This window comes from Musca domestica, unplaced genomic scaffold (genome assembly GCF_030504385.1).
Source record: "Musca domestica strain aabys unplaced genomic scaffold, Musca_domestica.polishedcontigs.V.1.1 10, whole genome shotgun sequence".
NCBI classification, from domain to species: Eukaryota; Metazoa; Arthropoda; class Insecta; order Diptera; family Muscidae; genus Musca; species Musca domestica.
This window is the reverse complement of record NW_026712115.1, coordinates 10274374-10300680: the sequence shown is the minus strand read 5'-3', so window position 1 is coordinate 10300680 and position 26307 is coordinate 10274374. Positions and strand designations below refer to the sequence as shown.

Genomic DNA, 26307 nt, shown 5'->3' with positions numbered 1-26307 from the left:
ATTTTCTCGATTGTGAATCGAAATTCCAGCTCTTCTAATCATGTTGGTGTTCCAACTCTTGTTCGTGTGTCCCGACATAGGCTAATGTGTGTAGAAATGTGGATTATGAGTTTTTGAATTTTCGTTATCAGTTGTTGCGAGATAAGGAATTGATTGTTCCTCAATGCCAGAAGCACCTTAAAAACACGCATTGTTATTGTTTTTATTGCGATAAGAGAAAGTTCTATGACAAACGTAACACCTACAAATATATTTTTGTCGTAAAAATAACACTGGCGATCATTTCAATAGGTGAATTATATTCCAAAATAGTGATTGATTGATTCGTCAAATAGACTGAATAATACAATATTATCCTAGTACTCCATAGGTTAGTTGGTTGTTATTGTAGCAGTTGATATTGACGTGTTTGGTCGCTAATCTGGCTCGAACATTAAGTTTGACCAGTAAGAAAAGGAAAAAAGATGGGCTGGAGCGACTGTATACTCAAGGACCATGCCTTCTTTACAACCTCATATCTTCGTATCACAATTTGATGAGATTTCAATAAAGATCTGATAAAATCCTCATTTTAAGGTGATTCGATAAAAAAAAAAACATCCATCAAGGGCTTATATGTGCATGGGGGTTGAGTTTCGTAGCAGCGACCGAAGATTTTTACATCTGACGTGCTCACGTTGTGCATCTTTTTCTCATTACTTGGTAAAATAAAAGTAATTTTTAACATTTTTATATAAAGTATCTGAATTCAAACGGGTTTCACTTTATACTACAAATACCAGTAAGACCGCTATTAAACTTTTCAAAAAACTATAAAGTGGGTGATGCCGTTGTATGGGGCCATACCAAAATGGCCAATTTTATACTTCAAGGATTGTCATCTACCAAATCTTCATAAATTCCAAATTTGAAACAATTTCGTGGGTAAATGTGACTAGAATTATTAAAATATCGATAAAATATCGTGGACATAGATTTTCAATGATCAGCCGCTGGAGCCAGAACCCATTATGAACTACCTAATACCAATTTTTAGACAAATCCGAGGAAAAATGTGACAAAAATCATTAAAATACAGAAAATCCGAAGGTACAAATATGCGGGGGTATACAAAAACGTGGACCTATACATACTATGTTCCACCAGAGGAGCTAGAACCCATTTCGAACTACAAATATACACTTTTGGAAAAATCCGTGGAAACATGTGGCAAAAATCATGCAAATACCGAATATCGAGAGGTACCGTCATATGGCGGCTATACCAAAACGTAGACCGATATATCTCATTTTAAATACCAACCATCCTAGCCTCAATACAAATTGTTTTGCTAAATTTTGTCAAATAGACAGACGGACCGACAGACATTGTTATATCGGCCTAGAATATTATGCTGATCATGATAAATATACTTTATGGGGTCTACGATGAATATTCAGGGATGTTACACACGGAATGACAAAGTTAATATACCCTCCTTTTCAAGGTTGAGGTTATAAAAATAAAAGCAACAAGGAAGGACAAATGTAGCGTCCTTGTTGTATTATTTACATAAAAATGGAGGGAATCCAATCTTCAAATCCAAATCTGTACCGATGTCGGCAAAACTTGGCAATGGTGATATTAGAAGTTTGATTGGACCAATATGTTTGTAAACCGCGAATATTTTTTATACGGGCGAAATTACAATTGGTCAAAAAGGTCATTTCGACCGTGACATTGATGCTGATAAATAACTTTAGACCTAAAAAGGTATATATATATATATTCTTGATCAGCGTAAAATCCTAAGTCGATTTAGATCTCTCTGTTCTTCCGTCCGTTTTAATCACGCTAGAGTCAAAACGAATTAAAATAGGAAACTAAAATTTTGCACAGATCAGTCTTTCGTCTGCAGGCAGGTCAAGTTCGAAGATGGTTACATCGGTTCACGATATCTTATAGCCCCCATAGCAATTTTTAATGGAATTTTCTGAAAATCCACACAAGGAGTTCCTTTTCCTCTGGAAGAGAGTTGTCTATATTGGATCACGATATCGTACAGCCCACACAGTACCCCCGATATTTGCTATTTAAATGATTTAAGCGACATTTTTTACGGAATTGTTTCAAGTTTCGTTATGGGTACTACATCTTATTACGGAAAATTGTTTATGTACTACGTCTTCGTATAGCCCGCATATAACTGCACCTCCCTTTATTTGGTATTTTGATGATATTAGCTTCATTATTTACTGGAATTATTTCCAGTTCATAATGGGTACTGCGGCCTATGACAAAAATGGTATATGCAAGACCACATCTTCGCATTCGATTTTTTTGGGAAAATTTTTAAGTTTATTCCTACCTGCTTTTTCACTTGTTTATTATATATAATCATAATCCTCCTGAAATTTTTCATGAGGGGCGGGTTAGGGTCCTATTCCTTTGAAGATTATCATAAAATATTTAGGGGTTGAAATGTAACAAACCAGCAAATTTTCCAATTTTGCAGTTGCTCTGCAGGTTTCATCTAAGGCCAATCGACGGAATTTCGGAATTTGTATGGTCCTAATATCTTCTAACCTTATATCTTCTACCGAAAATCATTGTTATCGAGTGTAGAATACGGAGCAAGATATAAAGTTGAATAAAGCTAAATCTTAACCGATTTTCACCAAATAGTTTTAACTTGGAAGCCTCTACGAAATTTTTCTCCATTGAACTAACAATAAAAATTTGACGAAAAATATACTTGAAATCGTACGAAGTTAAAAACTATATGAACTATATCCAAACCTGAACCTATTTCGTCAAAAATTGTTAAGGATATTTCATGGCTTTATCTGATATCTTGTACCGAATATAATTGTTATATAGTGAATATGACTAAGTGGAGGACTTAAATAATAAATTCTCTGAGGTATAAGAAAATTCTATAGCATACGTTGTACGTGTTCCATATAATTATATGGAATTATATGGAAGTTTTCTAGTCGATAAACATAACCTTAAAATTGTATATCTCTGCCTTAATCCATTAGGATAGATTTTAATATTAGTCAATTTGGTCACACTGTAAATCGGAGAGATTTATATATGGCAACTTTATTGAAATATGAACAGATTTAGATAGAATTTTGTCAAAAAAAATGTTTAGGCTGTATTGATATCTTGTACGTGCTTTGGAAAGACTTAAATTTCAAATCGATTTGGAATATACATGTAGGAAGCTTTGCTTTATCTAAACCACATTTCTCCTAGTAAGATTTTTAATGAGTTTACTTTTAAAAAGATGGTATTAGACTGACCCTAGTATTTCCGGATCGTCTTATCTTGAGATTCAACACCTTGTGACCTCCTTCTTTTGGGCCGCGTGAAAGAATGGGTCTATGTCCATTGGTCTAAATCTCATAAATGGAATACATAAATGTATCGAAGACAGTGGTATTCATTTTGCAATTATTTGATGCAACAGTTTTGATGCTATTGTTATTCCCCACACCACAAGGTGGTCAGGGTATTATGTCTTTGTGCATTTGTTTGTAACAGGAAAACGAGATAGATCCATAGTTCATTTTGATGATCTGCATAGAATCACATTCTCAGTCGATTTATGCGTGTTCGTCCATCTGTCTGTCCATGTATTTTTGTAAACAACGTGTATTATCAGCCCAAATAGTATGGAATTTTGCATACTTATTTGCATAAGCCTGGAAATAAGTATGCCAAATTTAATCGAAATCGGTACAGATATAGTTATAGCTCCCAAATGTATGTTCATCCGATTTGATATTTTTGTCCTCCGCAGCCGTAATATGCACTATCTAACAACGATATTTGCGCGGTATATCAATTACAGCACAGAAATACCTTTTCAATATTTTATCGAGATCGCTTCAGATTTGGATATAGCTCCCATATATCTTCGTCCGATTTGCCCAAATTTTAGAATTTCTTTACTGTTTTTTATTTATTTTGTGCCTTCTTCTTCAGAAAGGAAAAAACAACATATTATTATTTATCTCAAAAGGTAAGATAAACAAAAATAGTTGCTTATCATTCAGAAATACCACTTAAGATTAAAAAACCAAGGTGTAAATCGAGTCCAGATATGCTCTTTAAGATTTAACTGTTAAATTCTTCAAAAACACGTCAACGTATAAAGAAGTCAAGTTGTTACAATATCCGGCACTGATTCGATTGCTGTTCGTTGAAATATAACAGCATTGTTGCTGAGGACAGTGACACTTTGTTGGCTAATTTTAATACGCGGCTGTGTTTCTGTTCCAACCCTAGCATACTAGCAAAGCAGTCCACTAACCCATTAGTTTAAGTTTTGTTAAGTTTTGGTATTAATTACCAAAACACTAGTTTAAAACGCAATCGTTCCATTTTTAGAACACTAGAGTTGAATTTGTCTCTAATTTTCCACATTTCATTTTTTATACCCTACAACACTATGTGTTGGCGGTATTATAAGTTTGATTGGGCCAGAATTTATGTAACACCTCGAAATATTGGTTTCCCATATAGGAAAGTATATATGGATCTTCCTAGCTCGCCGAGCTGAGTCGATCTAGCTATGTATGTCCGTCCGTCCGTCTGTCCGTCTGTCCATGTTAATTTGTAATCACTCTACAGGTCGCAATTATGGTACGATCTTCACGAAATTTAAAATGTAGGTGGGATTAATGTCAGAATAGAACCCTATTTCTTTTGGAGATGATCGCCAAATGTTTAGGGATTGAAATGGACCAAATACTGAAAAAATGTCGGATTTTGCAGTAGCTATACAGGTCGCAATTATAGACCAATCGACGCGGAATTTCGTATGTAGCTAGAGTTTAGGGCGGGGAAGAAGCCTACCAATTTGGGTGGTCATCGGATACTATTTAGCGGCTAAAATAGACCATATCTTTTTTGTTGAAAAAATTCAAATTTTTTCATTAAACCGCGAATATTTTAAATCCCGGCGAAATCACAAAGCCATGACAAGGTTACTTCTGATCTTTACATTGATGTTAACATCCAACAAAAGGGATATATAGCAAAATATGTGCGATATATATGTCTATCAAAGAAGATATGCTTGAAAGATCGCATATATGTCGAGAACGGCTGAACTTATTTCGACAGTTCTCATTAGTTCAGAATGGCCTCTTGACAGGAAAGAAAAAACGTCTAAAAAATCGCATAAAAATATCTCTCTAAAGATGAAAATATTGATTTTGTAATATTTTCTCATATATTTTCAATTTTGTCATATTTTTGGCATATTTCCATTTTGATTTAAACATTTGGTAATATTTCTACAGCTAACAAAACTGAGTAGTTAGGATATCAGGATATCATATACAGATCGCATTTATGGCCCGATCCTTACGAAATTTTGCATGGGGATAAGATGAGGGTCAGAATAGAAGCCTACTCTTTTTGGAGATGATCTGCAAAATGAACTGCAAAATTGTCAGCAGGACGTAATTATCGCCCGATCCTCACGCACATTTGAATGGGGATTACCGGACATTGCAAAAGCCAAGCAGTTTTGGATGGCCATCCAAAAATATTCAATGTGTGAAGGAGTTTGCCAACTTTTGTATTCTTCGTTGAAGAATATAATCAAATGTCTGTATCTCATTTCAGTCAAAAACCAATAATAAATGTTAATCTTTTGCCATTTCTGAGAGATTATAGATCTTTGGGAAATATTGGTTCCAGATCTAGGAAGACCATTTACGTGCAACATCTACCAATAAATTGGAAATGAGCAAATTAGTTTAAGTTGCTATTATTCGAAAATAAAAGAACGAAACCTGATGGTTTTCTTTTATTATTTGTCACAATATCTTGTGGAATTCTTTCGAGTATCTCGCCTATATAAACTGTATCGTTTATTGTAGTGTTGTAGGGTATTCAACGGTCGGCCCTGCTCGACTGTAGCCTTTGCTTACTTGTTGTTTTGTGAGTTTGTTTTTGTTCTTGTTTAGAACGTCCAATAAGTAGGTAATGCAGTAAGAATTGATAAAATTGATAAGTACAATATTTATAGAGTTTAAAATACGGGGACGTTCCCTTATACCCTACAATATAGCTTAGGTTTCGATAATATCTAAGATTTTTATTTCACCCAAAGCATAGCCTGCCAATTTTAATAAAGGAAAATAAAATAAGTTAACACCATTTCTTATCAGTTGTCATATTGACTACCTATAGCCAAAATAAACTGATAAAAAGCACCCAGCAAATATTCCCCATCTCTGTTTCAATTTTCACATCAGTTTCAAAGTGACAATAACCGTAAAGAGTAGAAGAGAACGCATCCGCCAGCAGCATGGGTTGTGAGTTAGCGACAGTCAAATATGCGGTCACCCTCTCCAGCGTAGTAGGCGCGGTAAGTTGGTCACTGATTATAGCCCGAAATTTCGACAAATTGGAGCCTTTACGCTTTTGATTAAATTCTGTTAGGCTTTTGTTGTTTTTATTATGAAAATCTAAAACGTCAAGGTATGCTGATTGGTTTTTGTTATTGTTATTGGTGAGATACGTTATCATACGGCAAATAATACTATAAATAAAGGTTAACAGTTTAATAGGAAAATCTAAATGGAATAACAAAACAAGAAATGAGTTTAAAGCATTTGAATACATTTTTGGCCAATTAGTTGATTAGAAACGCTTAACGAGGATACATACAGACGGATTGAAGTGACCATTCAATTGAAACGAAAGAAAGAATTTACGAGAATGGGTTGTGCTACAGTGACAATAAAATATACCGTATTTTTATTCAATACGCTATGTGCGGTAAGTTGGGATGACATCCTTTTGCAGCGGGTGATGTATGTGTGTCTGTGTGTGAAACGTTATAATTAAATGTTATTCAAATTATATTTAAATGTCTGAAACATTCTGGTAAATAAAAATGGCCTGATATGAGTAAAAACGATCATTATAATGGAATTATTTGAATGAAATATAAGTTTAGAATTTGTGAACCATAATTAATATTAGGGGAAAAATATATACACATACAGGGTGAGATAAAAAACTGCAACAAAGTCAAACGCCATAATTTTTACGTTTTTTCTTTTTTTTTCAATTTTATTGAATGAAAGCAAAAAATGTCGGTAAAAGCATCAAATTTCGGAATAAGTTTAGATTTGTTGGAATTGGTCACCTTAGACACGACTTATGGCCTTCAAACGGCCAATGAAATCGTCACACGCTGCTTGAATGTTGTTCTGCGGTATTTTGGCCTATTCCCGGCGAAGCGCTTACTAGAGGTGATCGACACTTTGGTATTTTTTAGTGCCAACCTTGCTTTCCAAAATACTCCAGACACAATATTCCAACGGATTGGTATCTGGCGATTTTGGTGGCCATTGTGCGCTGGAAATGAAGCGAGGAACCTAATTTTGTAACCATTCTTGGGTGACGGGTGCTGAGTCCTGTTGGAATGTCCAAGGTCTGCGGCCAAAATATTTGAGTGGCCAAGGCTTTAATTTAAGACGAGCGGGGGCGACCATCAGCTGTTATGGCGGCCCGCACCATATCATGGCCGGCGTTTGATTTCTGGTGGACAACCGAAGGTCCACATTTTCAGCTGACCTCTTTGGCAAGTAGACACGATCATTTTGTTTGTTTACAAACTACTGGACAACGAATGTTTTCTCATCGTAGAAAACCAAATTCGGCAGTTCACTACTTTCGGCCAAGAGAAGCAACTCTTTACCTCTTTTGAGTCTATTATCTTTCTGTTGCGGTGTAAGTTCTTACACTTTTTGGAATTTCAATGGCTTTTCTCCTAGCTCATTTTTCAATATTTGCCGAATGAAATGTTGCGATATGTTCATCTCATCAGCTATTTTTCGGCCACTGCGACAAGTCGCTTCTTTACTTTTCGAACAATTCCTGCTGATGTTGCTGTTTTCTTCCGTCCACTTCCTTGATGTCGGGCTACGCTACCAGTATCACAGCGATGGTACGAGACACAAAAAATGCCTTCATATTAAAATTAAAATGCTGGGGTGCTCTAAGGAATAATTTTAATTTCAATATCTTAAAACGTTCGTAACATCATCTTTGAAAATATTTTATTGAGTTAATTTAAGCTAAGTAATAATGAGGCGAATATTCGGCAGATACATTTATAGTAAGATAATTCTACAACGTCAAAGTCAAGTGGAATCAACAATGTTTCGTCTTCCGTACACGTTTGTTTAAATTCTCTTGTCCTCCTTGGCAGAAACCTTCAAAACCATAAGAAGAGATTTTTCGCGGCGTCTATCAATAAGGACAGTTTGTTTGTAAAGGTGCATGCACATTAGCTGCTTGTCATCATAGCTAGGTATATTAACGTCAATTTATAAGGAAAAGCGCGGCTGACTTCGATGCTCTAGCATCCCTTTATGATATGTCACAAAATATGCCATGCGAAGACCTCAAGCTGGTTATGTACCCAAACCTTAAGTTTATTTGTGCCTCAACGGTACACGGATTTTCTCGAAATTGTCATATTGTTCTTCGGATTTAACTAAGAATTTATCTGGCATACTTTTTACGCGAATTATTAAAGCAATGAAATTAATATGCAACGGTTTAGGTGTACACAATCTCAAATGGCCTTAAGGATGGTAAACAATCCGCTATATTTTTTAGAGATAAATATTTGTTGTAGAAATTAATTAAATGACAATCTACGAAGCAGGAAAAATCCAATGAAGGTAAAAGTAGTTAAAAAGAATACGTCAGCCAATGTCCTTTTATTTGCGGAAAGGGACGTAAAATGCGTCAGGTACCAGATATAGGGGAACCAAGCATTCCACTTCATCTAATAAAATTAAAAAAATAATGAAAATCTAACATTTCCTTTTCAATTTTATTGAAAAATGTTAATAAAAAGTCGCTTTTTATAGGCAGGTACCACAAAGAGTTGATCGATAAATTAAAAATCCATCTTTTTGGGCTGATAATACAAATTTGGTTCCCAATAATCGGATAAAAATCGGATTAAGATATATAGGGTCCCCCAAAATTTTTTGAAAATCGAGTGTAGCTGTTAACATAGAGTCTCAATCAATTTTAATTACAATAATAAACCAGTAAAGAAAGTCTTAAAGCCGGGCGGGGCCGACTTTATGATACCTTACACCACTTTGCTAATTTAGTGGAGCTCCGCATAACAAATAAAAGTCTTTATGGGAGAATTCCATCATACACGCTATGATTATAATTATAATTTAAAGTTCAAAGGACTAAATATGCCGAAGCATTTGTATCTTTTAAATCCGGACTTGTATTGCCCATTTGGTGCACAATTAATTTGAAATCGGATAAAAATATATGTGGGAGCTATATCCAAATCTGAACCGATCTCGATAAAATTTAGCAAAGGTATTTCTGAGCTGAGATATATATATCTAGTTCCCCATAAAAACTTTTATTTGTCTACTAAAAGGGGTGCATGGTATAAAGTCGCGTCGCACGACTTGTAGGCTTTCACTCGTTGTTTCATTTAATTTTAGAACAAAATAGTTAGCATGTTTGATAGTGTTTGTGATAATGATTTGGAAATTATGTACATCCATTGGGTGTTATGACAAATAACTCTAATTTGCAAAGAATAATAATCACACATAATTTCATGTTTCGTCATTATTGCAGGAAATGAGAATCGCATAGCATGAATCAAAATACAAAGAAAATGCCGCAATGTGTCCACGATCTAAAAATTTTTTTTTTGCCTAATGTTCTAAATTCTAAATAACAGGGAATCAACTCAATAACATTCGATGACATGAGTCATTATAAAATTAAAAATATCCAATGAACAATTTCATTATTGTGTACTTATCGATTTAAAGTACATAATTGTAGTACACGTTTTGATAAGGGATATATATGCATATTGATTTGAAACATTACCATAATTGATATTGGCAAGTGTGACATTAAGCCTATTGACTATTGTGGGTAACTCCAATATTGGCACATTCAAAAAAATGCAGCAATTTTTGGATTTTGCAAAGGGTGTATCACTTATGACGTCATTTAGGTCATTTGTGACGTCAAATATTTTAAGTGTTTTGAGAAAATACATTTTAATGATAATCTGAATACTAATGGATCAAAGAAAATATTTTCTTATCATTTTTTTTTTCAAATATATAAATAAACACTGATACTCAATATTGAGCGCATAATGATTCATGCCACTGAAAAGTATTTGCAAATTAGGGTTATCAAAGAATGCAAATATTTTCTCTTTACATCCACTAGAGCGAGATAGACCCATAGTTACGTTTGATGATCTTCATAGAAACATTTTCTGAGTCGATTTATGCATGCCAGTCCGTCCGTTCGTCAATGTTTTCTTGCGAACAAAATATAGGTTGCATTTATTATCCGATTGATTTTGCAGACAATACTTGTTTGACTCAAGGACGAAACCTGTTGAAATTGGTGATAATCGGATCAGATTTGGATATAGCTCCCATATATCTCCAACCGATTTCGAGTTAATTGTGCACCAAATGGCCAATATAAGTCCAAAAGTCCTGAATTTTGGTACATCCGACCGAATTCAGTCTAGAAGCAAGTACATCGAATTTGGAGAAAATTGGTTAAGATATAACTATAGCTCCCATATATATGTTTCATCAGATTTAGTGTTTAAGTGCTTCACATTTGTAATATGCACTCGACAACAATGATATTTGGTACCTGATATCTTATAGAGCTCGGAAATACATTTGCCACATTCTATCGAGATCGGCTTAGATTTGAATACAGCCCCACATATATCCTTAATCCGATTTCAGGTTTATTGTGGAAATAATGGCTAATATTAGCCCAAATGGAGTGAATTTCGGGACATACGTTTACATTTTGTGCAACGCGGCTCCGATATATATATTTTTATACCCTCCACCATACTATGGAGGGTATATTAATTTTGTCATTCCGTTTGTAACTCCTCGAAATACTCACGTCAGACCCAACAAAGTATATATATTCTTGATCAGCGTAAAATTCTAAGACGATTTAGCCATGTCCGTCTGTCTGTCTGTCTGTTGTAATCACGCTATCTTTCGAACAAATTGAGATAGAAGGCTAAAGTTTTGCACACATGTTTATTTTGCCAGTAGGCAGGTAAGTTCCTAAATGGGTCATGTAGGTCCAAGTTTTCATATAGCCCCCATATAACGGTACCTCTCGATATTCGGTATTTTGATGATTTTAGCGACGTTATTCACCGGAATTGTTTCAAATTTGGCATTTGAAGTTCGTAATGGATACTATAGCCTAAGACAGAAAATTATCTGTGCAGGTCCACGTCTTCGTATAGCCCCCATATAACGGTACCCCCCGATATTCGGTATTTTGATGATTTTAGTGACATTATTTAACGGAACCGTTCCAAATTTGGTATTTGAAGTTCGTAACAGATACTGCAGCAGAAAACAGAAAATGGGCCATGTAGGTCCACGTCTTCGTATAGCGCCCATATACCGTACCCCCCGATATTCGGTATTTTGATGATTTTAGCGACATTATTTAACGGAACCGTTCCAAATTTGGTATTTGAAGTTCGTAATAGATACTGCAGCAGAAAACAGAAAATGGACCATGTAGGTCCACGTCTTCGTATAGGCCCCATATACCGTACCCCCCGATATTCGGTATTTTGATGATTTTAGCGACATTATTTACCGGGATTGTTTTAAATTTCGCATTTGAAGTTCGTAATGGATACTTCAGCCCATGCCAGAAAATTGTCTGTGCAGGTCCACAGATGATTTGATGATTTTAGCTACATTATAAACAAATTTTTCTTCAAGTTTCGCATTTAAATGTTGTAATAACTTATGACAAAAGTTGCCTATGCAGGTATACGTCGTCGTATAGACATTCGGTATTTTTAAGATTTTAACAGAATTTTTAAAGGATTTTTTTTTATTTTATTTATTTATTTATTTTATTTTTTTTGGAAATTGCCAAATTTGTACCAAATGGTGGAGGGTATTAAAAGTTCGGCCCGGCCGAACTTACAGCTTTTTTACTTGTTTAATATATTCCGTCTCCAAGGGATATCATGCACTCTATAGCAAACTACAACTGCTCCAAAGCCAAATGTTGGTAAGGTAGAAAGTGGTAGTCGATTTACCCAACAGATATACAGGGTGACATGAAAAAACTGCAACCAACTTCTAACTGCTGTCATTTCTAAGCCACTCGTCCGACAGCTGTTAAAATTACACCTAAGTCTGTTTTTACACGGTAGATTGGTTCCAGAAGAAGCCGTGTAAAAAAACCTTGTAAAAAAAGACATTGATCTTATACAAAAATGAGTGATTTGTTCCTAATCTCTAAAACCTATTAAAATTAGTGAAAAACAAGAATTTTTAAGAACAAGAATTCATGTTTATTTTATTAAATCAAATATATAATGCTTATTTTCACAAGCATAGTAATTAATGATAAAAAGATATGCACTCTAATCTTTAAAGTAATATAAATTAAATGTATGGCAAGTTCAGGAACTAAAAAACTATGTTGTGAACGAAAAGAATAGGTTATTCAATTTTTAAGGTAACAAATAAAATAAAAGAAAATAGAATAACTATCGATACTATCGATGGTTTCAGACTTTTTTCTTTCATAAATACTTTTTTGTGATATGAACATACTTCGCAAAAAATAAAATTTGACAAAAAAATTTAAGTACATAAAATTTAAAATCGTGCTAAATGGAATAAAATCGTGTAAAAAATTAAAAATATTCAATTTTCAAACCGTGTTATATCAAAACCGTGTACAAAAAGACCGTGTAAAAACAGACTTAGGTGTATTTATTATTTCATTATTATAGTTTACAAACGTACAAAAGCATTTTGGTGAGAATTTTCCAGAAAAAAAAAGTTATTCGCGATGGAATTCAAGCGTGATAGTGAGATTTCTTTATAGTTGGCTTGAAAACCACAATTGGCTATCGTTGGGGCACACCAGCATTTAAATGTGAATAAATCGTTTGTGTCTCGTACCATCGTTCCTTACCGTGATACTGGTAGCGTAGACCGACGTCAAGGAAGTCGACGGAAGAAAACAGCAACATCAGCAGAAATGGTTCGAAAAGTAAGGAAACGACTTGATCGAAACCCTTGTCGCAGTGGCCAAAAATGGCTCGTGAGCTGAAAATATCGCTCGGGGTAAAGCTTTTGAAATTCCAAAAAGTGCAACAACTTACACCGCAACAGAAAGAAAAAATAGACTCAACAGAGCTACAGAGTTGCTTCGCTTGGCCGAAAGTGGTGAACTGTCGAGTTTGATTTTCTCCGATGTCCAGGAGTTTTAAACAAATAAAATGATCGTGTTTACTTGCCAAAGAGGTCAGCTGAAACATTTTGGCCGCAGACCTTGGACATTCCAACAGACTCAGCACCATCACACTCAGCGCCCCCGAAGAATGGCTACAAAATGAGGTTCCTCGCTTCATTTCCTGCGCACTATGGCCTCAAAAATCTCCGGATACCAATCTGTTGGACTATTGTGATTGGAGTATTTTGGAAAGCAAGGATGGCACTAAAAAAACCAAAGTGTCGACCACCTCAAGCAAGCGCTTCGCCCGGAATTGACCAAAATACCGGAGAGCAACATTCGGACAGCGTATTGTCCGTTTGAAGGCCATAATTCGTGCCTAAGGTGACCAATTCGAACAAATTTAAGTTATTCTAAAATTTGATGCTATTTCCGAAATGTATTGCCTTAATTAAAACCAGTAAGGAAAGCTCAAAAGTCGGGCGGGGCCGACTATATGATACCCTACACCACTATGCATATTTAGTAGAGCTCTCGTAAAAAGGTTTATACAGGGCATTTCAGAGCTCTATGAGATATTTGGTACAAAATCAAAATCTATCTAATTCTATCGTGCATTTTACGAACTATAGGTATCTCTGAACCGGGTTTCTCCAAATTTTACGTATTAGCTTCTAGACTGAATTCGGTCTTATGTACGAAAATTCAGGTGATTTGGGCTGATATTGACCATTTAGTGCACATTTAACCCGAAATCGGATGAAGGTATATATGGGAGCTATATCCAAATCTGAACCGATTTCGATAAAATTTAAAACAGCTATTTCTGTGCTCCATCTAATACCTGGTACCAAATATCACGGTTATGGAGTGCATAGTAGGAATGTGAGGGACTTAAAGATCAAATCGGATGAAAGATATATATGGGAGCTATAGCTATATCTGAACCGATTTTCTCCAAATTTGATATACTTGCTTCTAGGCCGAACTCGGTTGGGTGTGCCAAAATTCAGGTAATTTGGACTGATAGTGGACATTTGGTGCACATTTAACCCGAAATGGGATGAATATATATATGGGAGCTATATCTAAATCTGAACCGATTTCGATAAAATTTAAAACAGCTATTCCTGTGCTCCATCTAATACCTGGTACCAAATATCACGGTTGTGGAGTGAATATTACGAATGTATGGGACTAAAACACTAAATCGGATGAAACATATATATGGTTGCTATATCTATATCTGAACCGATTTTCACTAAATTCGATATACTTGCATCTAGGCTGAATTTGGTCCGATGTACTAAAATTTAGTCCATTTGGATTTATATTGGCCATTTGGTGCACAATTAACCCGAAATCGGATGAAGATATATATGGGAGCTATATCCAAATCTGAACCGATTTCGATAAAATTACAAACAGCTATTTCTGGGCTGTATCTTATATCTGGTACCAAATATCATTCTTGTGGAGTGCATATTACGAATGTGAAAGGCTTAAACACCAAATCGGATAAAACATATATATGGAAGCTATAGCTATATCTGAACCGATTTTCTCCAAATTTGTTGTATTTGCTTTAAGGCTAATCTCGGTCACATGTGCCAAAATTCGGGCCATTTGGGTTGATATTGACCATTTGGTGGTCAATTAACCCGAAATCGGATGAAGATATATATGGGAGCTATATCCAAATCTGAACCGATTTCGATAAAATTTAAAACAGCTATTTCTGTGCTCCATCTAATACCTGGTACCAAATATCACGGTTATGGAGTGCATAGTAGGAATGTGAGGGACTTAAAGATCAAATCGGATGAAAGATATATATGGGAGCTATAGCTATATCTGAACCGATTTTCTCCAAATTTGATATACTTGCTTCTAGGCCGAACTCGGTTGGGTGTGCCAAAATTCAGGTAATTTGGACTGATAGTGGACATTTGGTGCTCATTTAACCCGAAATCGGATGAAGATATATATGGTAGCTATATCTAAATTTGATCCGATTCTCACCAATTTCAATAGGGTTCGTCCTTGGGCCAAAAAAATATTGTTTGGAAAATTTCATCTCAATCGGATAATAAATGCGACCTGCATTTTGTTCACAAGAATACATGGACAGACGGACGGACGGACGGACGGACGGACGGACGGACGGACAGACGGACTGACATGCATAAATCGACTCAGAAAGTGATTCTATGAAGGTTCTCAAAAGTAACTATGGGTCTATCTCGTTTCCTTCTCCATGTTACAAACAAATGCACAAAGACATAATACCCTTACCACTATGTGGTGTAGGGTATAAAAATGTAAAAATTATGGCTTTTGAACCTCAAAAGTAACTCCTCCTCACCTCCTTCTCCATGTTACAAACAAATGCACAAAGACATAATACACTTACCACACAGCGGCATTGGATTTAAAAAAAAATACATTTGGAAGAATTAAATATTTTTGAAAGTTTTTCTTGATTTTATTTGGATGGGTTGAATATGTGGACCTTGCGTATTTTGGTAATGCGGATGCACAAAGCAAGTTACCATAGTGAGGATGATGAGTATTGCTGTGTTGCAGGATGGATATTTGCCAAGCCTGTTTTAAGTCCAGTAGGCCTATTATGTTCTACCGCAACCTTCCTATTTACTTCATCTGCTGATGGTATCCAACTCGCAACCTTATGATTAAACACACTGACCCACTATTACGATTATTAAGGGTAGTTTCATGTCTCATATCTTCATCAAGAAGTTTTCTTTAAACTCACACTTTATTATCGGCCGTGCATACTATGTACGTTACTGATTACTTCGTAATGGGCAAATAAAGTTCTTTTGCTTTGTAATTTAAATAGAATGATCCCACCGGTAATGCAGACTTGGAGAGCCTTTTTATTTGACCAAAGGAAGAAGAATATGGTCCCCAATTATATCATCTTCGATTTCATGTTTAAGGAACACTGAATGTGTAAATAAATACCAGCTCAGATTGGAAGCATTTAGAACCAAACGAGCGAACCCAGCCTAGTAGAAAGTATATTAATTTTAAAAAATGAAAATCGGTTCAGATATATCTATGGCTACCACAAATGTGTTTCATCCGATTTTATATTAATTTTTCTTAGAGCTGTATATAACAATGATATTGGATACACAGGGTGAGCTGAAAAAACTGCAACAAACTTCAGACTGCTGTCATTTCTAAGCCGCTCGTCCGACAGTTGTTAAAATTATTCCAGTGACAGCGCATTATATTGTTTACAAGCACACAAAAGCATTTTGATGAGAAATTTCCAAAAAAAAAAAACATGGTAAAATTAAGAAGGTAAAGTCATTTCAAACAAGTAAGCAAAGGCTATAGTCGTGCGGGGCCGACCATGTGATACCCTACAACACTACAATATGTTAGAAGCCCCCTAATGTCCAAATCCATTTTGGAAGATTTCGCTTTTGAAATTATGTGACGGAGCACTGCCCAGATATTACCCTTAGCATTTTGACCAGGGACATTTGCGCAATATTTACGCACTCCGTCGTATTTTGCGATCATCTCCAAAAGCAAGAGGCTCCTCTGTTTCTCCAAATTTAGACTCTTCTATACGATCTTCTTGTCTACGATATTTGGCTATATTCGTCAAAGAAATCAGCAAAAAAAGGCAGAAGTTCGCATTTTGTGTATTTCGGCTATCGCCTGTAAGTAATGTTGGTATTTTTCAGACAAAAGTAGTGGTCCATTCTACACTCTGTCCTAAACTCTCTTTATGACCTTTATAACGGCTGCAAAATCAGGAACATTTTTAGTTGTTGGTTCATTTCAACCCCTATATATATTGAGCCTAACCCACCCTTTTCTTGAGAATTGGACGGTAATTGCAATCTTTATATAATATCCCAAACCTGTGTTGTAAGGTGGAAAAATATTACAAAATGTACACCTTAATATTATAAGTCAAATTGAAAAAATCGCATGCGATAAAAAATATGAAAAAATAAAAAAATGTCACAAAATATTAAAAAATCTATATTAAGATCATTTTTGACTTATTTTTATGCGATGTTTTAGATTTTATACTTTCATGTCAAGAGGGCATTCTGAATTGACAAAATTTGTCAAAATCGGTCCAGCCATTCTTGAGATATAAGCATTCCATCTAACATTCCTTTTCTTTGCATATACACATTGTATATATTTCGCTATACATATCCGATATATTTACTATCGGCATCAACGTAACTGTCAGAATTGACCTGTTCGTCTATTTATGATTTCGCCGGGACTAAAAATATTCGCGGTATTATGGAAATGTGACTTTTATTTATCACAAATATTATAGTCTTTTTCAACCACCAAATATTACCCCATGACCATCAAAATTGGAAGGCTTCTGCCCAGCCCGAAGATTTAGCCCCATGCTAATTTCCGCGTCGATTGGTCCATAATTGCGACCTGTAGAGCAACTGCAAAATCATGATTTTTCAGTTTTTGGTCCATTTCGACCCCTAAATATTGTGCGATCATCTCCAAATGAAATAGGGTTCTATTCTGACCTTATCCCCACCTCCATTCTAAATTTCGTGAAGATCGGGCCATAATTGCGACCTGTAGAGTGATTACAAATTAACATGGACAGACGGACAGACGGACATACATAGCTAGATCGACTCAGCTCGGCGATATAGGAAGATCCATATATACTTTCCTATGTGGGAAATCAATATTTCGAGGTGTTACATAATTTTTGGCCCAATCAAACTTATAATACCCCCAACACAAAGTGTTGTAGGGTATAAAAAGCCTTCTCATCTCTGCATTTTCTGTAATTTACCTTGTCACATTTCATTACATAAAAACGAGTTCCCACCTCTGATTTGTGTATCCACAATGAATTTATAAATACAAATTTTGACAATGAGATGCTGTCAAATGAATAATCTTTGAAAATAAATGTAAACATGTGATTGCATGGCTTAACCTCCCTGATTCTACCATGAAAAAAAAGTTCTTCGTGATGGAGTTCAAGCGTGATAGTGTGATTTCTTTATATTTGGCTGGAAAACCACAAGTAAGAGCACTTAAATGTAAATAAATCTTTTGTGTTTCATACCATCGCTCGTTACCGTGATACTGGTAGCGTAGCCCGACGTCAAGGAAGTGGACGGAATAAAACAGCAACATCAGCAGAAATGGTTCGAAAAGGCCGAAAGTGGTGAACTGCCGAATTTGGGTTTCTCCGATGAGAAAACATTCGATGTCCAGCAGTTTGTAAACAAACAAAATGATCGTGTTTACTTGCCAAAGAGGTCATCTGAAAATGTGCACCTTTGCTTGACCACCAGAACTCAAGCGCCGGCCATAGTGATGGTGTAAGCCACCATCACAGCCGATGGTCGCTCTGCGCTCGTATTAATTGACCGATTAGAATAAATGCCGAATATTATCGCGAAAATATTCTGGAGGGTGTATTAAAGCCTTGGGCACGCAAACATTTGGCCGCAGACCTTGGACATTCCTCCGCAGGCCTTGGACATGCGCCACCCAAGAATGGTTACAAAATAAGGTTCCTGGCTTTATTTCCACCAAAATCTCCGGATACCAATCCGTTGGACTATTGTGTCTGGAGTATTTTGGAAAGCAAGAATGGCACTAAAATATACGAATGTGTCGATCACCTCAAGCAAGCGCTTCGCCGGGAATGGGCGAAAATATCGGAGAGCAATATTCGGGCAGCGTGTGACGGTTTCATGGCCGTTTGAAGGTCATAATTCGTACCAATGTTGACTAATTCGAACAAATCTAAACCTATTCTAAAATGAAATTAAAAAAATGTAAAATTTATGGCGTTTGACTTTGTTGCAGTTTTTTATTTTACCCTGTATTCGGCATTTTTAAGATTTTAACAGATTTTTTGTTTTTTTTTTATTGAAAATTTCCAAATTCATTCCATATGGTGAAGTGTATTCAAAGTTCCCATCTGCCGAACTTACTGCTTTTTTACTTGTTACAATTTCATATTGCATCCACTCAATGGATATGTAATTAGATGCTTTTAAAAATAAATTGGAATGGGTGCATTCGAACATATTGTGCTGTGTTGTGAGTTTTTCGAGACATCTTGTCAATTCTTTGAGGATAGGAAATCTCCTGTCAAAACCCGTTTCCAACCACCGAGAATTTTCGCTGAAATGATTTTTTCGATCGTGGTGTGTCTTATGCATTTACCGAACTATAAAAGTCAGTTCAGCTGTACCCAATTGAAAAGTGTTTGGATTATCTCTTATTTCTATGAGCCAAATCAAAGAATGCACATGAACCAGTTAAGTTTGGATAATCTATCTTAAGTTGTGTTATTTTAATTAAACTGAATATAGAGATAATGTTTTTTGAACATAAGTTGCTCAATACAGTAAATTGATTGGATATTTGTATTGGCTAACCCAAAATACGTATTTATATTTAACCTAAATGGATACAGTATCGAAAATAATTACTGAAAGATAAGACCAATATTCTCAGTTGAGCACGGCGATAACGGTACCATCCTTAAGAACTTTGAACTTGCGTCATAAATTTTGAAATATTGGTCAAAAATATTTTGTTTGTTACCAAACCAACCTCAACAAATTTGGCAAATTCGCTTTAATTGAAATATAATGTCGGCAAACTTCAAAGCCAATTGTTTGGCTCAAAGTTCACAGTTGTATCTAAAGTCTATATCCAATTGCGACAGACGGATAGTGTAGCTATCTATGTCTATCCATGCATTTGATAAATATTGAATCAGAATTCATTGGCAATTCGAAGGATTTAGATCGTTGCACTTATAAATATGAACTCAATATTCATCCGACAATTCATCGCAACAAGTCTAAATCTCTAAAGTAAATTATTTAGTTGTGGAGTGAAAAAAAAAAAATTAAAAGTATTGTACAAAAAAGAAATTTTGGGTTTCTTAAAAATACATAAATCAACTCAAATATATGGAGCTATGGAGTTACGGCGAAATTTATGTAGCACCCAAAAGAAAAGTTGTACCCCAGCCACATATGCGATATCACAATTCTTCGGTAAATAGCGGTTTGAAAGTTTTATTGTGATTCATAGTGAAATGTAAATTTAATTAAGTAGTGCACAGTATTTTCGATGGATTATAAAGTTTGTCACTTATTGGACCTGCGACTTGTCCAATGGTCTTAAAGTATAAAGAATGCTACTGAGACTTAAACGTGAGTCTATTTAGATTACTACTATCTTCGGGACGCGTAAAGATGGGGAAATGACGATCTTAGCGAAATAACACCAGGACACAGACGCAGAAAGTGAGGTACAATTTCTGGTACCCAAGCAGCTCGAGGAAATATTTAAATCTTGAGTTTCCGTTATGTGGGGTCTATACCAAAACATGGATCTGAATAGTAATTTTTCTGATCACAATCAGGTATCATGGCCCTATATAGCATCTTTTTTGCTAGAGAACGTTGGGCCCAATCTTCAAACAATTCCGTTGAAATATGGGGGCCATTTTACACATAAATAATTTCAAACTTAATGTGAGAATGACCAACATTTTAGCCATCTGGGAAATCCATATGATAGTTATTAGCAAGAATATATACCATACTAGTAAGTGCCCGCTACTATACTAGTAAGTGCCTGCTAAAAGTCCACCTTAAAATTTAGATTCGTTTCGAGAGTTCGTGTTAGGCTTTTTAGTACTTCAAATGCTTATTTTTTTCTTTTTGATACAATTTTTTAATCAAAACTTCAAACATCATATTTAATTTTCAAACTTTCAAAGTTTTATAAATCATTATTTAAATTGCTAAGAATAATAAGAACATTCTTACCTTTAACACCAAAAAGTCTTCAAAATCTTTAATTTTAAAGTTGATCGAGGTTAGTAATCAAACCATTGCGGATTGGACCCACATCCAATTTTTCTGTTCAAAACTATTTCAATGTCTCCATATGTAAACCCAAATAACCAACAATGAACTTAATCTCAGCTCTATCCGAGTAACAAATACAATAACATTTAGTACGCATATTCAAAACAATTCTTACCTCACCATCCTAGACACAAACAGTGATCCATTAGTACTTTTCGAACAATTATAGTAAATAGTTCCAAAACTTCGCAAATATGTCAACACCAGATTCCATGAGAGACCTCAATGTCATATTTCTAGATTAGAGCTCTATTCATTTACTCAATACCAAATTTAGTAACCTTTAGTAATTTTCGAACAATCAAAGTACGCATTCCCAAATTCAGCTGCTTCTCTCAAAACTATATACCAACACTGGCTTCCATATCAAATTTCACTATTCGAGTTCTATCCTAAGACCCAATCACAAATGCATTACCATACTTTTTATACAGCTATACTACACATGTTCAAAACCACCCTAGACACCAACAGTGACCTTTATACCAAATTCCAGAATTCTATCTATATTCTACCTCTATTGGTTCTCCCAAATTTAAAATAGTACCAGATTTAGTACCATTTAGTACAAATAAGTACGAATTTCCAAAACTACTTACATTCCTCAGTCCTAGAATGCAATGGTATTTTTATTCCTATATTTCAGAATTCCAACTCTATAGGTTCATCCAAATCGAAATGATACAAAATTTAATACCATTTAGTAATTTTCGTGCACATAAGTGCAAATTTGGAAAACTTCCTCCATATCCCAATCCAGTGATGTTAATTTGAATTTTCGGTATTCCAGCTCCATACTTTCTCCCAAATTCAAATTATACCAAATTTTCTACCTTTTAGTACTTTTCGTATACATGAGTAAACACTTCCAAAATTAAGTCCTTACATCGATTCTACTCCTCAAACTTGATTCCCATTCCGAATCTCAAGTTTTTAGCTTTAGCCGTTCACATGATTCGAAATAGTGCTAAATCTAGTACATTTTAGTACTTTGCGTACACTTATAGCGCGAATTTTCAAAAACCGTTTGGTGTTCTAGCTCTAGTGGTTTCCAAATACTTTACGTCCCGTTATAATACGAATTTTTAAAAGCGCAGCGCTATCTGACCCATTCCATCCAAGAGGTACCCTGACACAAAATTGGGTCCTTTGGTTCCAAATGTATGTAGATTGGGTCCAAATGTATGGTAGGTGGATGGTACACCTTTCAATATACTCTTCCTTTGAAAAATGCGTCGGAAATAAAAAAAAAAATACTTTAGATCTGAGGTACCACAATAATCTTGCATTGCAATGTATTGCAATCGAAATGACAAAGTAAATATAACCTGACATGTGCTAACCAACCGATCACCATAATTTCCCTAAAATCCATTTAATCAACGAATTCTAATTTTTATTCTCATTTCAGCTTTTGGGCATTGGCACAATTGTCGTGAATTGCTTGGCCTTGAACAACTACACCGATGAGGGTCGCCTGCTCTGTATCTTTTGGATTGTCTTAGGTGCTATTGTGTTTTTGGTTTCCTTCTTTGGTTGCTGCGGTGCAATTCGTGAGAATATCTGTTTGACGTGGTCGGTAAGTATTTGTTCTGCAAGGATATCGATGTTTTCAGAGAGCATTTAATTGAGCCATCAACCTGTATTTTGGATAGTATGCCTTCTTTTTGGTGCTCTTGATAACCGGCAATGCCATTCTGCACTTCGGTTACATTTCACACATCGATGGCGAGACAAAGGCTCGCAAGGACATTGACATGGCCTGGCAATTGCAGATGAATGGCACCGATGCCATGTCGCAAATTCAAAGTACTGTAAGTAGATCATTTGTTGAGATCAGCTGTTATTTTTCGAATTGCTCTATTGAAATCACATATTTTGTTGTTGTTTTTGCATTGTAGTTGTCCTGCTGTGGTAAAATGAACTCTACCGATTACACCACTGCCAATTTGACCATACCCGATAGTTGTTACTCGAATGGAAATGTTGGAAATACCACAGCTATTTATCCTGATGGCTGTCTATACAAGTTAATTGCCGTCTATGAAGCTGCCGAACACTGGATAACCATTTTCAGCTGGTCCACTCTTAGTGTGGAGGCAAGTTATCCTCAATTCAAATTAAAACGAGAAAATTAATAATCTTTTCTGTCTCTTTTTTAGGCTGTAGCATTTGTATCTGCTTGCATCTTGGCCATTACTTTCCGTAATCAAGAGCGTAGATCTAGATATTAGTTTGGAGAACAAATCGAAACGGAAGAGATTTTATTTTGCAGCATTTCAAAAGAATTTATTATTTATTTATTTTCCACAAAATATTTTATATCATATAATATACACACGTACATTGTTGATTTAAATGTATTGCCTGATTCGTTTTTAAACCATGAACGATTATATTGTTAATTTACGGGTGAGGGAAAAGTGCTTTATATGGTCCTATCTATCAAATATTCAAAAATAAGTTAGAAAGTTTAAGTAGGCGTGACAAATATAAAATCTCTGCATTTGACCATATATTCATTAATAATAATTTTGGGGGACGTACCATGAAGATTGGACCTACACATGCCATTTATACTATAAATTTAATGTAAGCTCAAGTGTTGCAATGTGTGAAGTGAACTATCAAATAATACAATGTGAGAAACGATGAGCAAAAATAATCCTTGTCAATTCCTGACCTACGTCTGATATTAATATTATCACGGTCGAAGTTTGGAATATATAGGGTACTCGATGAGTTATGTATATGAACGGTTTTTATACCCCACACTACACTGTGGTAGGGTACTATGTCTTTGTGCATTTGTTTGTAACATAGCGAAGGAGACGAGGTAGACCCATAGTTCCTTTTAATGATCTGCATAGAATCACATTCTGAGTTGATTTATTCAGGTCTATCCGTCTGTTGATGTATTTTTGTAAAACAAGGTACAGCTCTCGATCGAGATGAAATTTTGTAGAAATCATTTTTTGGCTCAAGGAAGAACTCTATTGAAATTGAAAATAATCGGTCATCATATATATACAGCTCCCATATACATCTTCGTCCGGTTTGCTTTTAATTGGGCACCAAAGGTGTAATATTAGGCCAAATTGGATTTAATTCGGCACATACGTACAAATTGAGCCTAGGAACAAGTATGTCAAATTTTGTGGAAATCAGTATAGATATAGCACTCATATATATTCATCATCCGATTTGTTAAATTTATCCTCCATAGCTGTAATATGCACACCGTAACAACAATATTCGAGGAAATACATGGCGAGATAAAAAAAAAACTGCAACAAAGTCAAACGCCATAATTTTAAAATTTTATTAAATGAAAAATAAAATTCGGAAATAGCATCAAATTTTAGAATAAGTTTATATTTGTTCGATTTGGTCACCTTTGGCACAAATTACATATGACCTTCAAATGGCTAATGAAACCGTCACACGCTGTCCGAATGTTGCTCTGCGGTATTTTGGCCCACTCCCGGCGAAGCGCTTGCTTGAGGTGATGATTTGGTATTTTTTAGTACCAAACTTGTTTTTCAAAATATTTCAGACACAATCCGGAGATTTTGGTGGCCATTGTGCGCTGGAAATGAAGCGAGGAACGTTGTTTTTTCACCTTCCTTGGGTGGCACGTGCTGATTGCGATGGTGCTGAGTCCTGTTGGAATGTCCAAGGTCTGCGGCCAAAATGTTTGCGTGCCCAAGGTTTTAATACACCCTCCAAAATATTTTCGCGATAATGGTCGGTATTTATTCTGATGATACAATCGATTAATACGAGCGGAGAGCGACGATCGGCTGTTATGGCGGCCCACACCATCACCATGGCCGGCGCTTTAGTTCTGGTGGCCAACCGAAGGTGCACATTTTCAGCTAACCTCTTTGGCAAGTAAACACGATCGTTTTGTTTGTTTACAAACTTCTGGACAACGAATGTTTTCTCATCGGAGAAAACAAAACTCGGCAGTCACCACTTTCGGCCAAAGGAAGCAACTCTTTAGCTCTTTTGAGTCTATTTTCTTTCTGTTGCGGTGTAAGTATTTGCACTTTTTGGAATTTCAATGGCTAATTTTTCAATATTTGCCGAATGGAATATTGCGATATGTTCGCTTTTTTACTTTTCGAACCATTTCTGCTGATTTTGCTGTTTTCTTCCACTTCGTCCACTTCTTTGACGTCGGGCTACGCTACCAGTATCACGGTAACGAGCGATGGTACGAGACACAACAGATTTATTCACATTTAAATGCTGGAGTGCTCTATCGATAGCCACTTGTGGTTTTCCAGCCAAATATAAAGATATCACTCTCACACTTGAATTCCATCACAAATAACTTTTTTTCTGGAAAATTCTCACCAAAATGCTATTGTACGCTTGTAAACAATGTACTAAGCTGTCACTGGATTAATATTAACAGCTGGTGGCTTAGAAATGACAGCAGTTTGAATTTGGTTGCAGTTTATTCATCTCACCCTGTATTTCAACGTGACAGATTTGGACTATATCGACTACTTCCTGTACTGTACTTTAAATGAGATATGTGCATTTTTTGGAAAATGTGGAAATATGCGTAGGGTAACAGATATAGTCAAAGTATTTAATTTTCATACTTCATCTAATACAAATAAAAATATTGGTATGTGCAAAATTTGAAGGAAATCGAACATATATATCCAATTTTATGCGAAATAATAAATTCCGATTTAAAAGAAATATTTAGATATAGCAAGTTGTAAAGAATCGCAATATAGCAAGTTGTAAAGAATTTGTCCCTTTATGGTGAGGTACAGGAAGATGGATTTGGATGTTTATTTCGCTTTCTTTGAGCGTTTTGTTTTCCAAAATCTTAAACCCCATGTGGGAAGGTACCACAAGAAATGGTGCGATCTCTTTATAAAAGATCTTGTGTTGATGAACATTTTGAGATGTATTAGGTCGGAATGGAATCGCACGTTATTTTTGCGTTTTATGAGATTCATGGATACTCAAAATTTTGACCCTTTGTGGGGAGGTACAACAAGGCGTGGACCGATATATCTTCACACCA

General features: G+C 35.5%; 1 protein-coding gene across 2 annotated transcripts; it reads left to right on the top strand.

The window, feature by feature from the left end:
- Positions 1-6632: 6632 nt before the first annotated feature.
- On the top strand, positions 6633-23617 carry LOC101893639 (protein late bloomer). 2 transcript variants are annotated; one of them, XM_005181857.4, is made up of 5 exons: positions 6633-6786; positions 22666-22833; positions 22910-23068; positions 23156-23353; positions 23417-23617. In XM_005181857.4, the coding sequence occupies exons 1-5, from the start codon at positions 6727-6729 to the stop codon at positions 23486-23488; spliced, it is 657 nt and encodes a 218-aa protein (XP_005181914.1). In that variant the 5' UTR covers positions 6633-6726; the 3' UTR covers positions 23489-23617. The 2 variants fall into 2 exon arrangements, with proteins under 2 accessions (XP_005181914.1, XP_005181913.1); XM_005181856.4 differs by lacking the exon at positions 6633-6786 and adding an exon at positions 20233-20372.
- The last annotated feature ends 2690 nt before the right edge of the window (positions 23618-26307 follow it).

Bases quoted from the DNA above. Each gene is read 5' to 3' on its own strand.
- LOC101893639 (XM_005181856.4), top strand. From the start codon at position 20,286: ATGGAGCTATGGAGTTACGGCGAAATTTATGTAGCACCCAAAAGAAAA. The intron at 20,373-22,665 runs GTAAATAGCGGT...TTCTCATTTCAG, and splicing joins TGCGATATCACAATTCTTCG to CTTTTGGGCATTGGCACAAT. The intron at 22,834-22,909 runs GTAAGTATTTGT...TATTTTGGATAG, and splicing joins ATATCTGTTTGACGTGGTCG to TATGCCTTCTTTTTGGTGCT.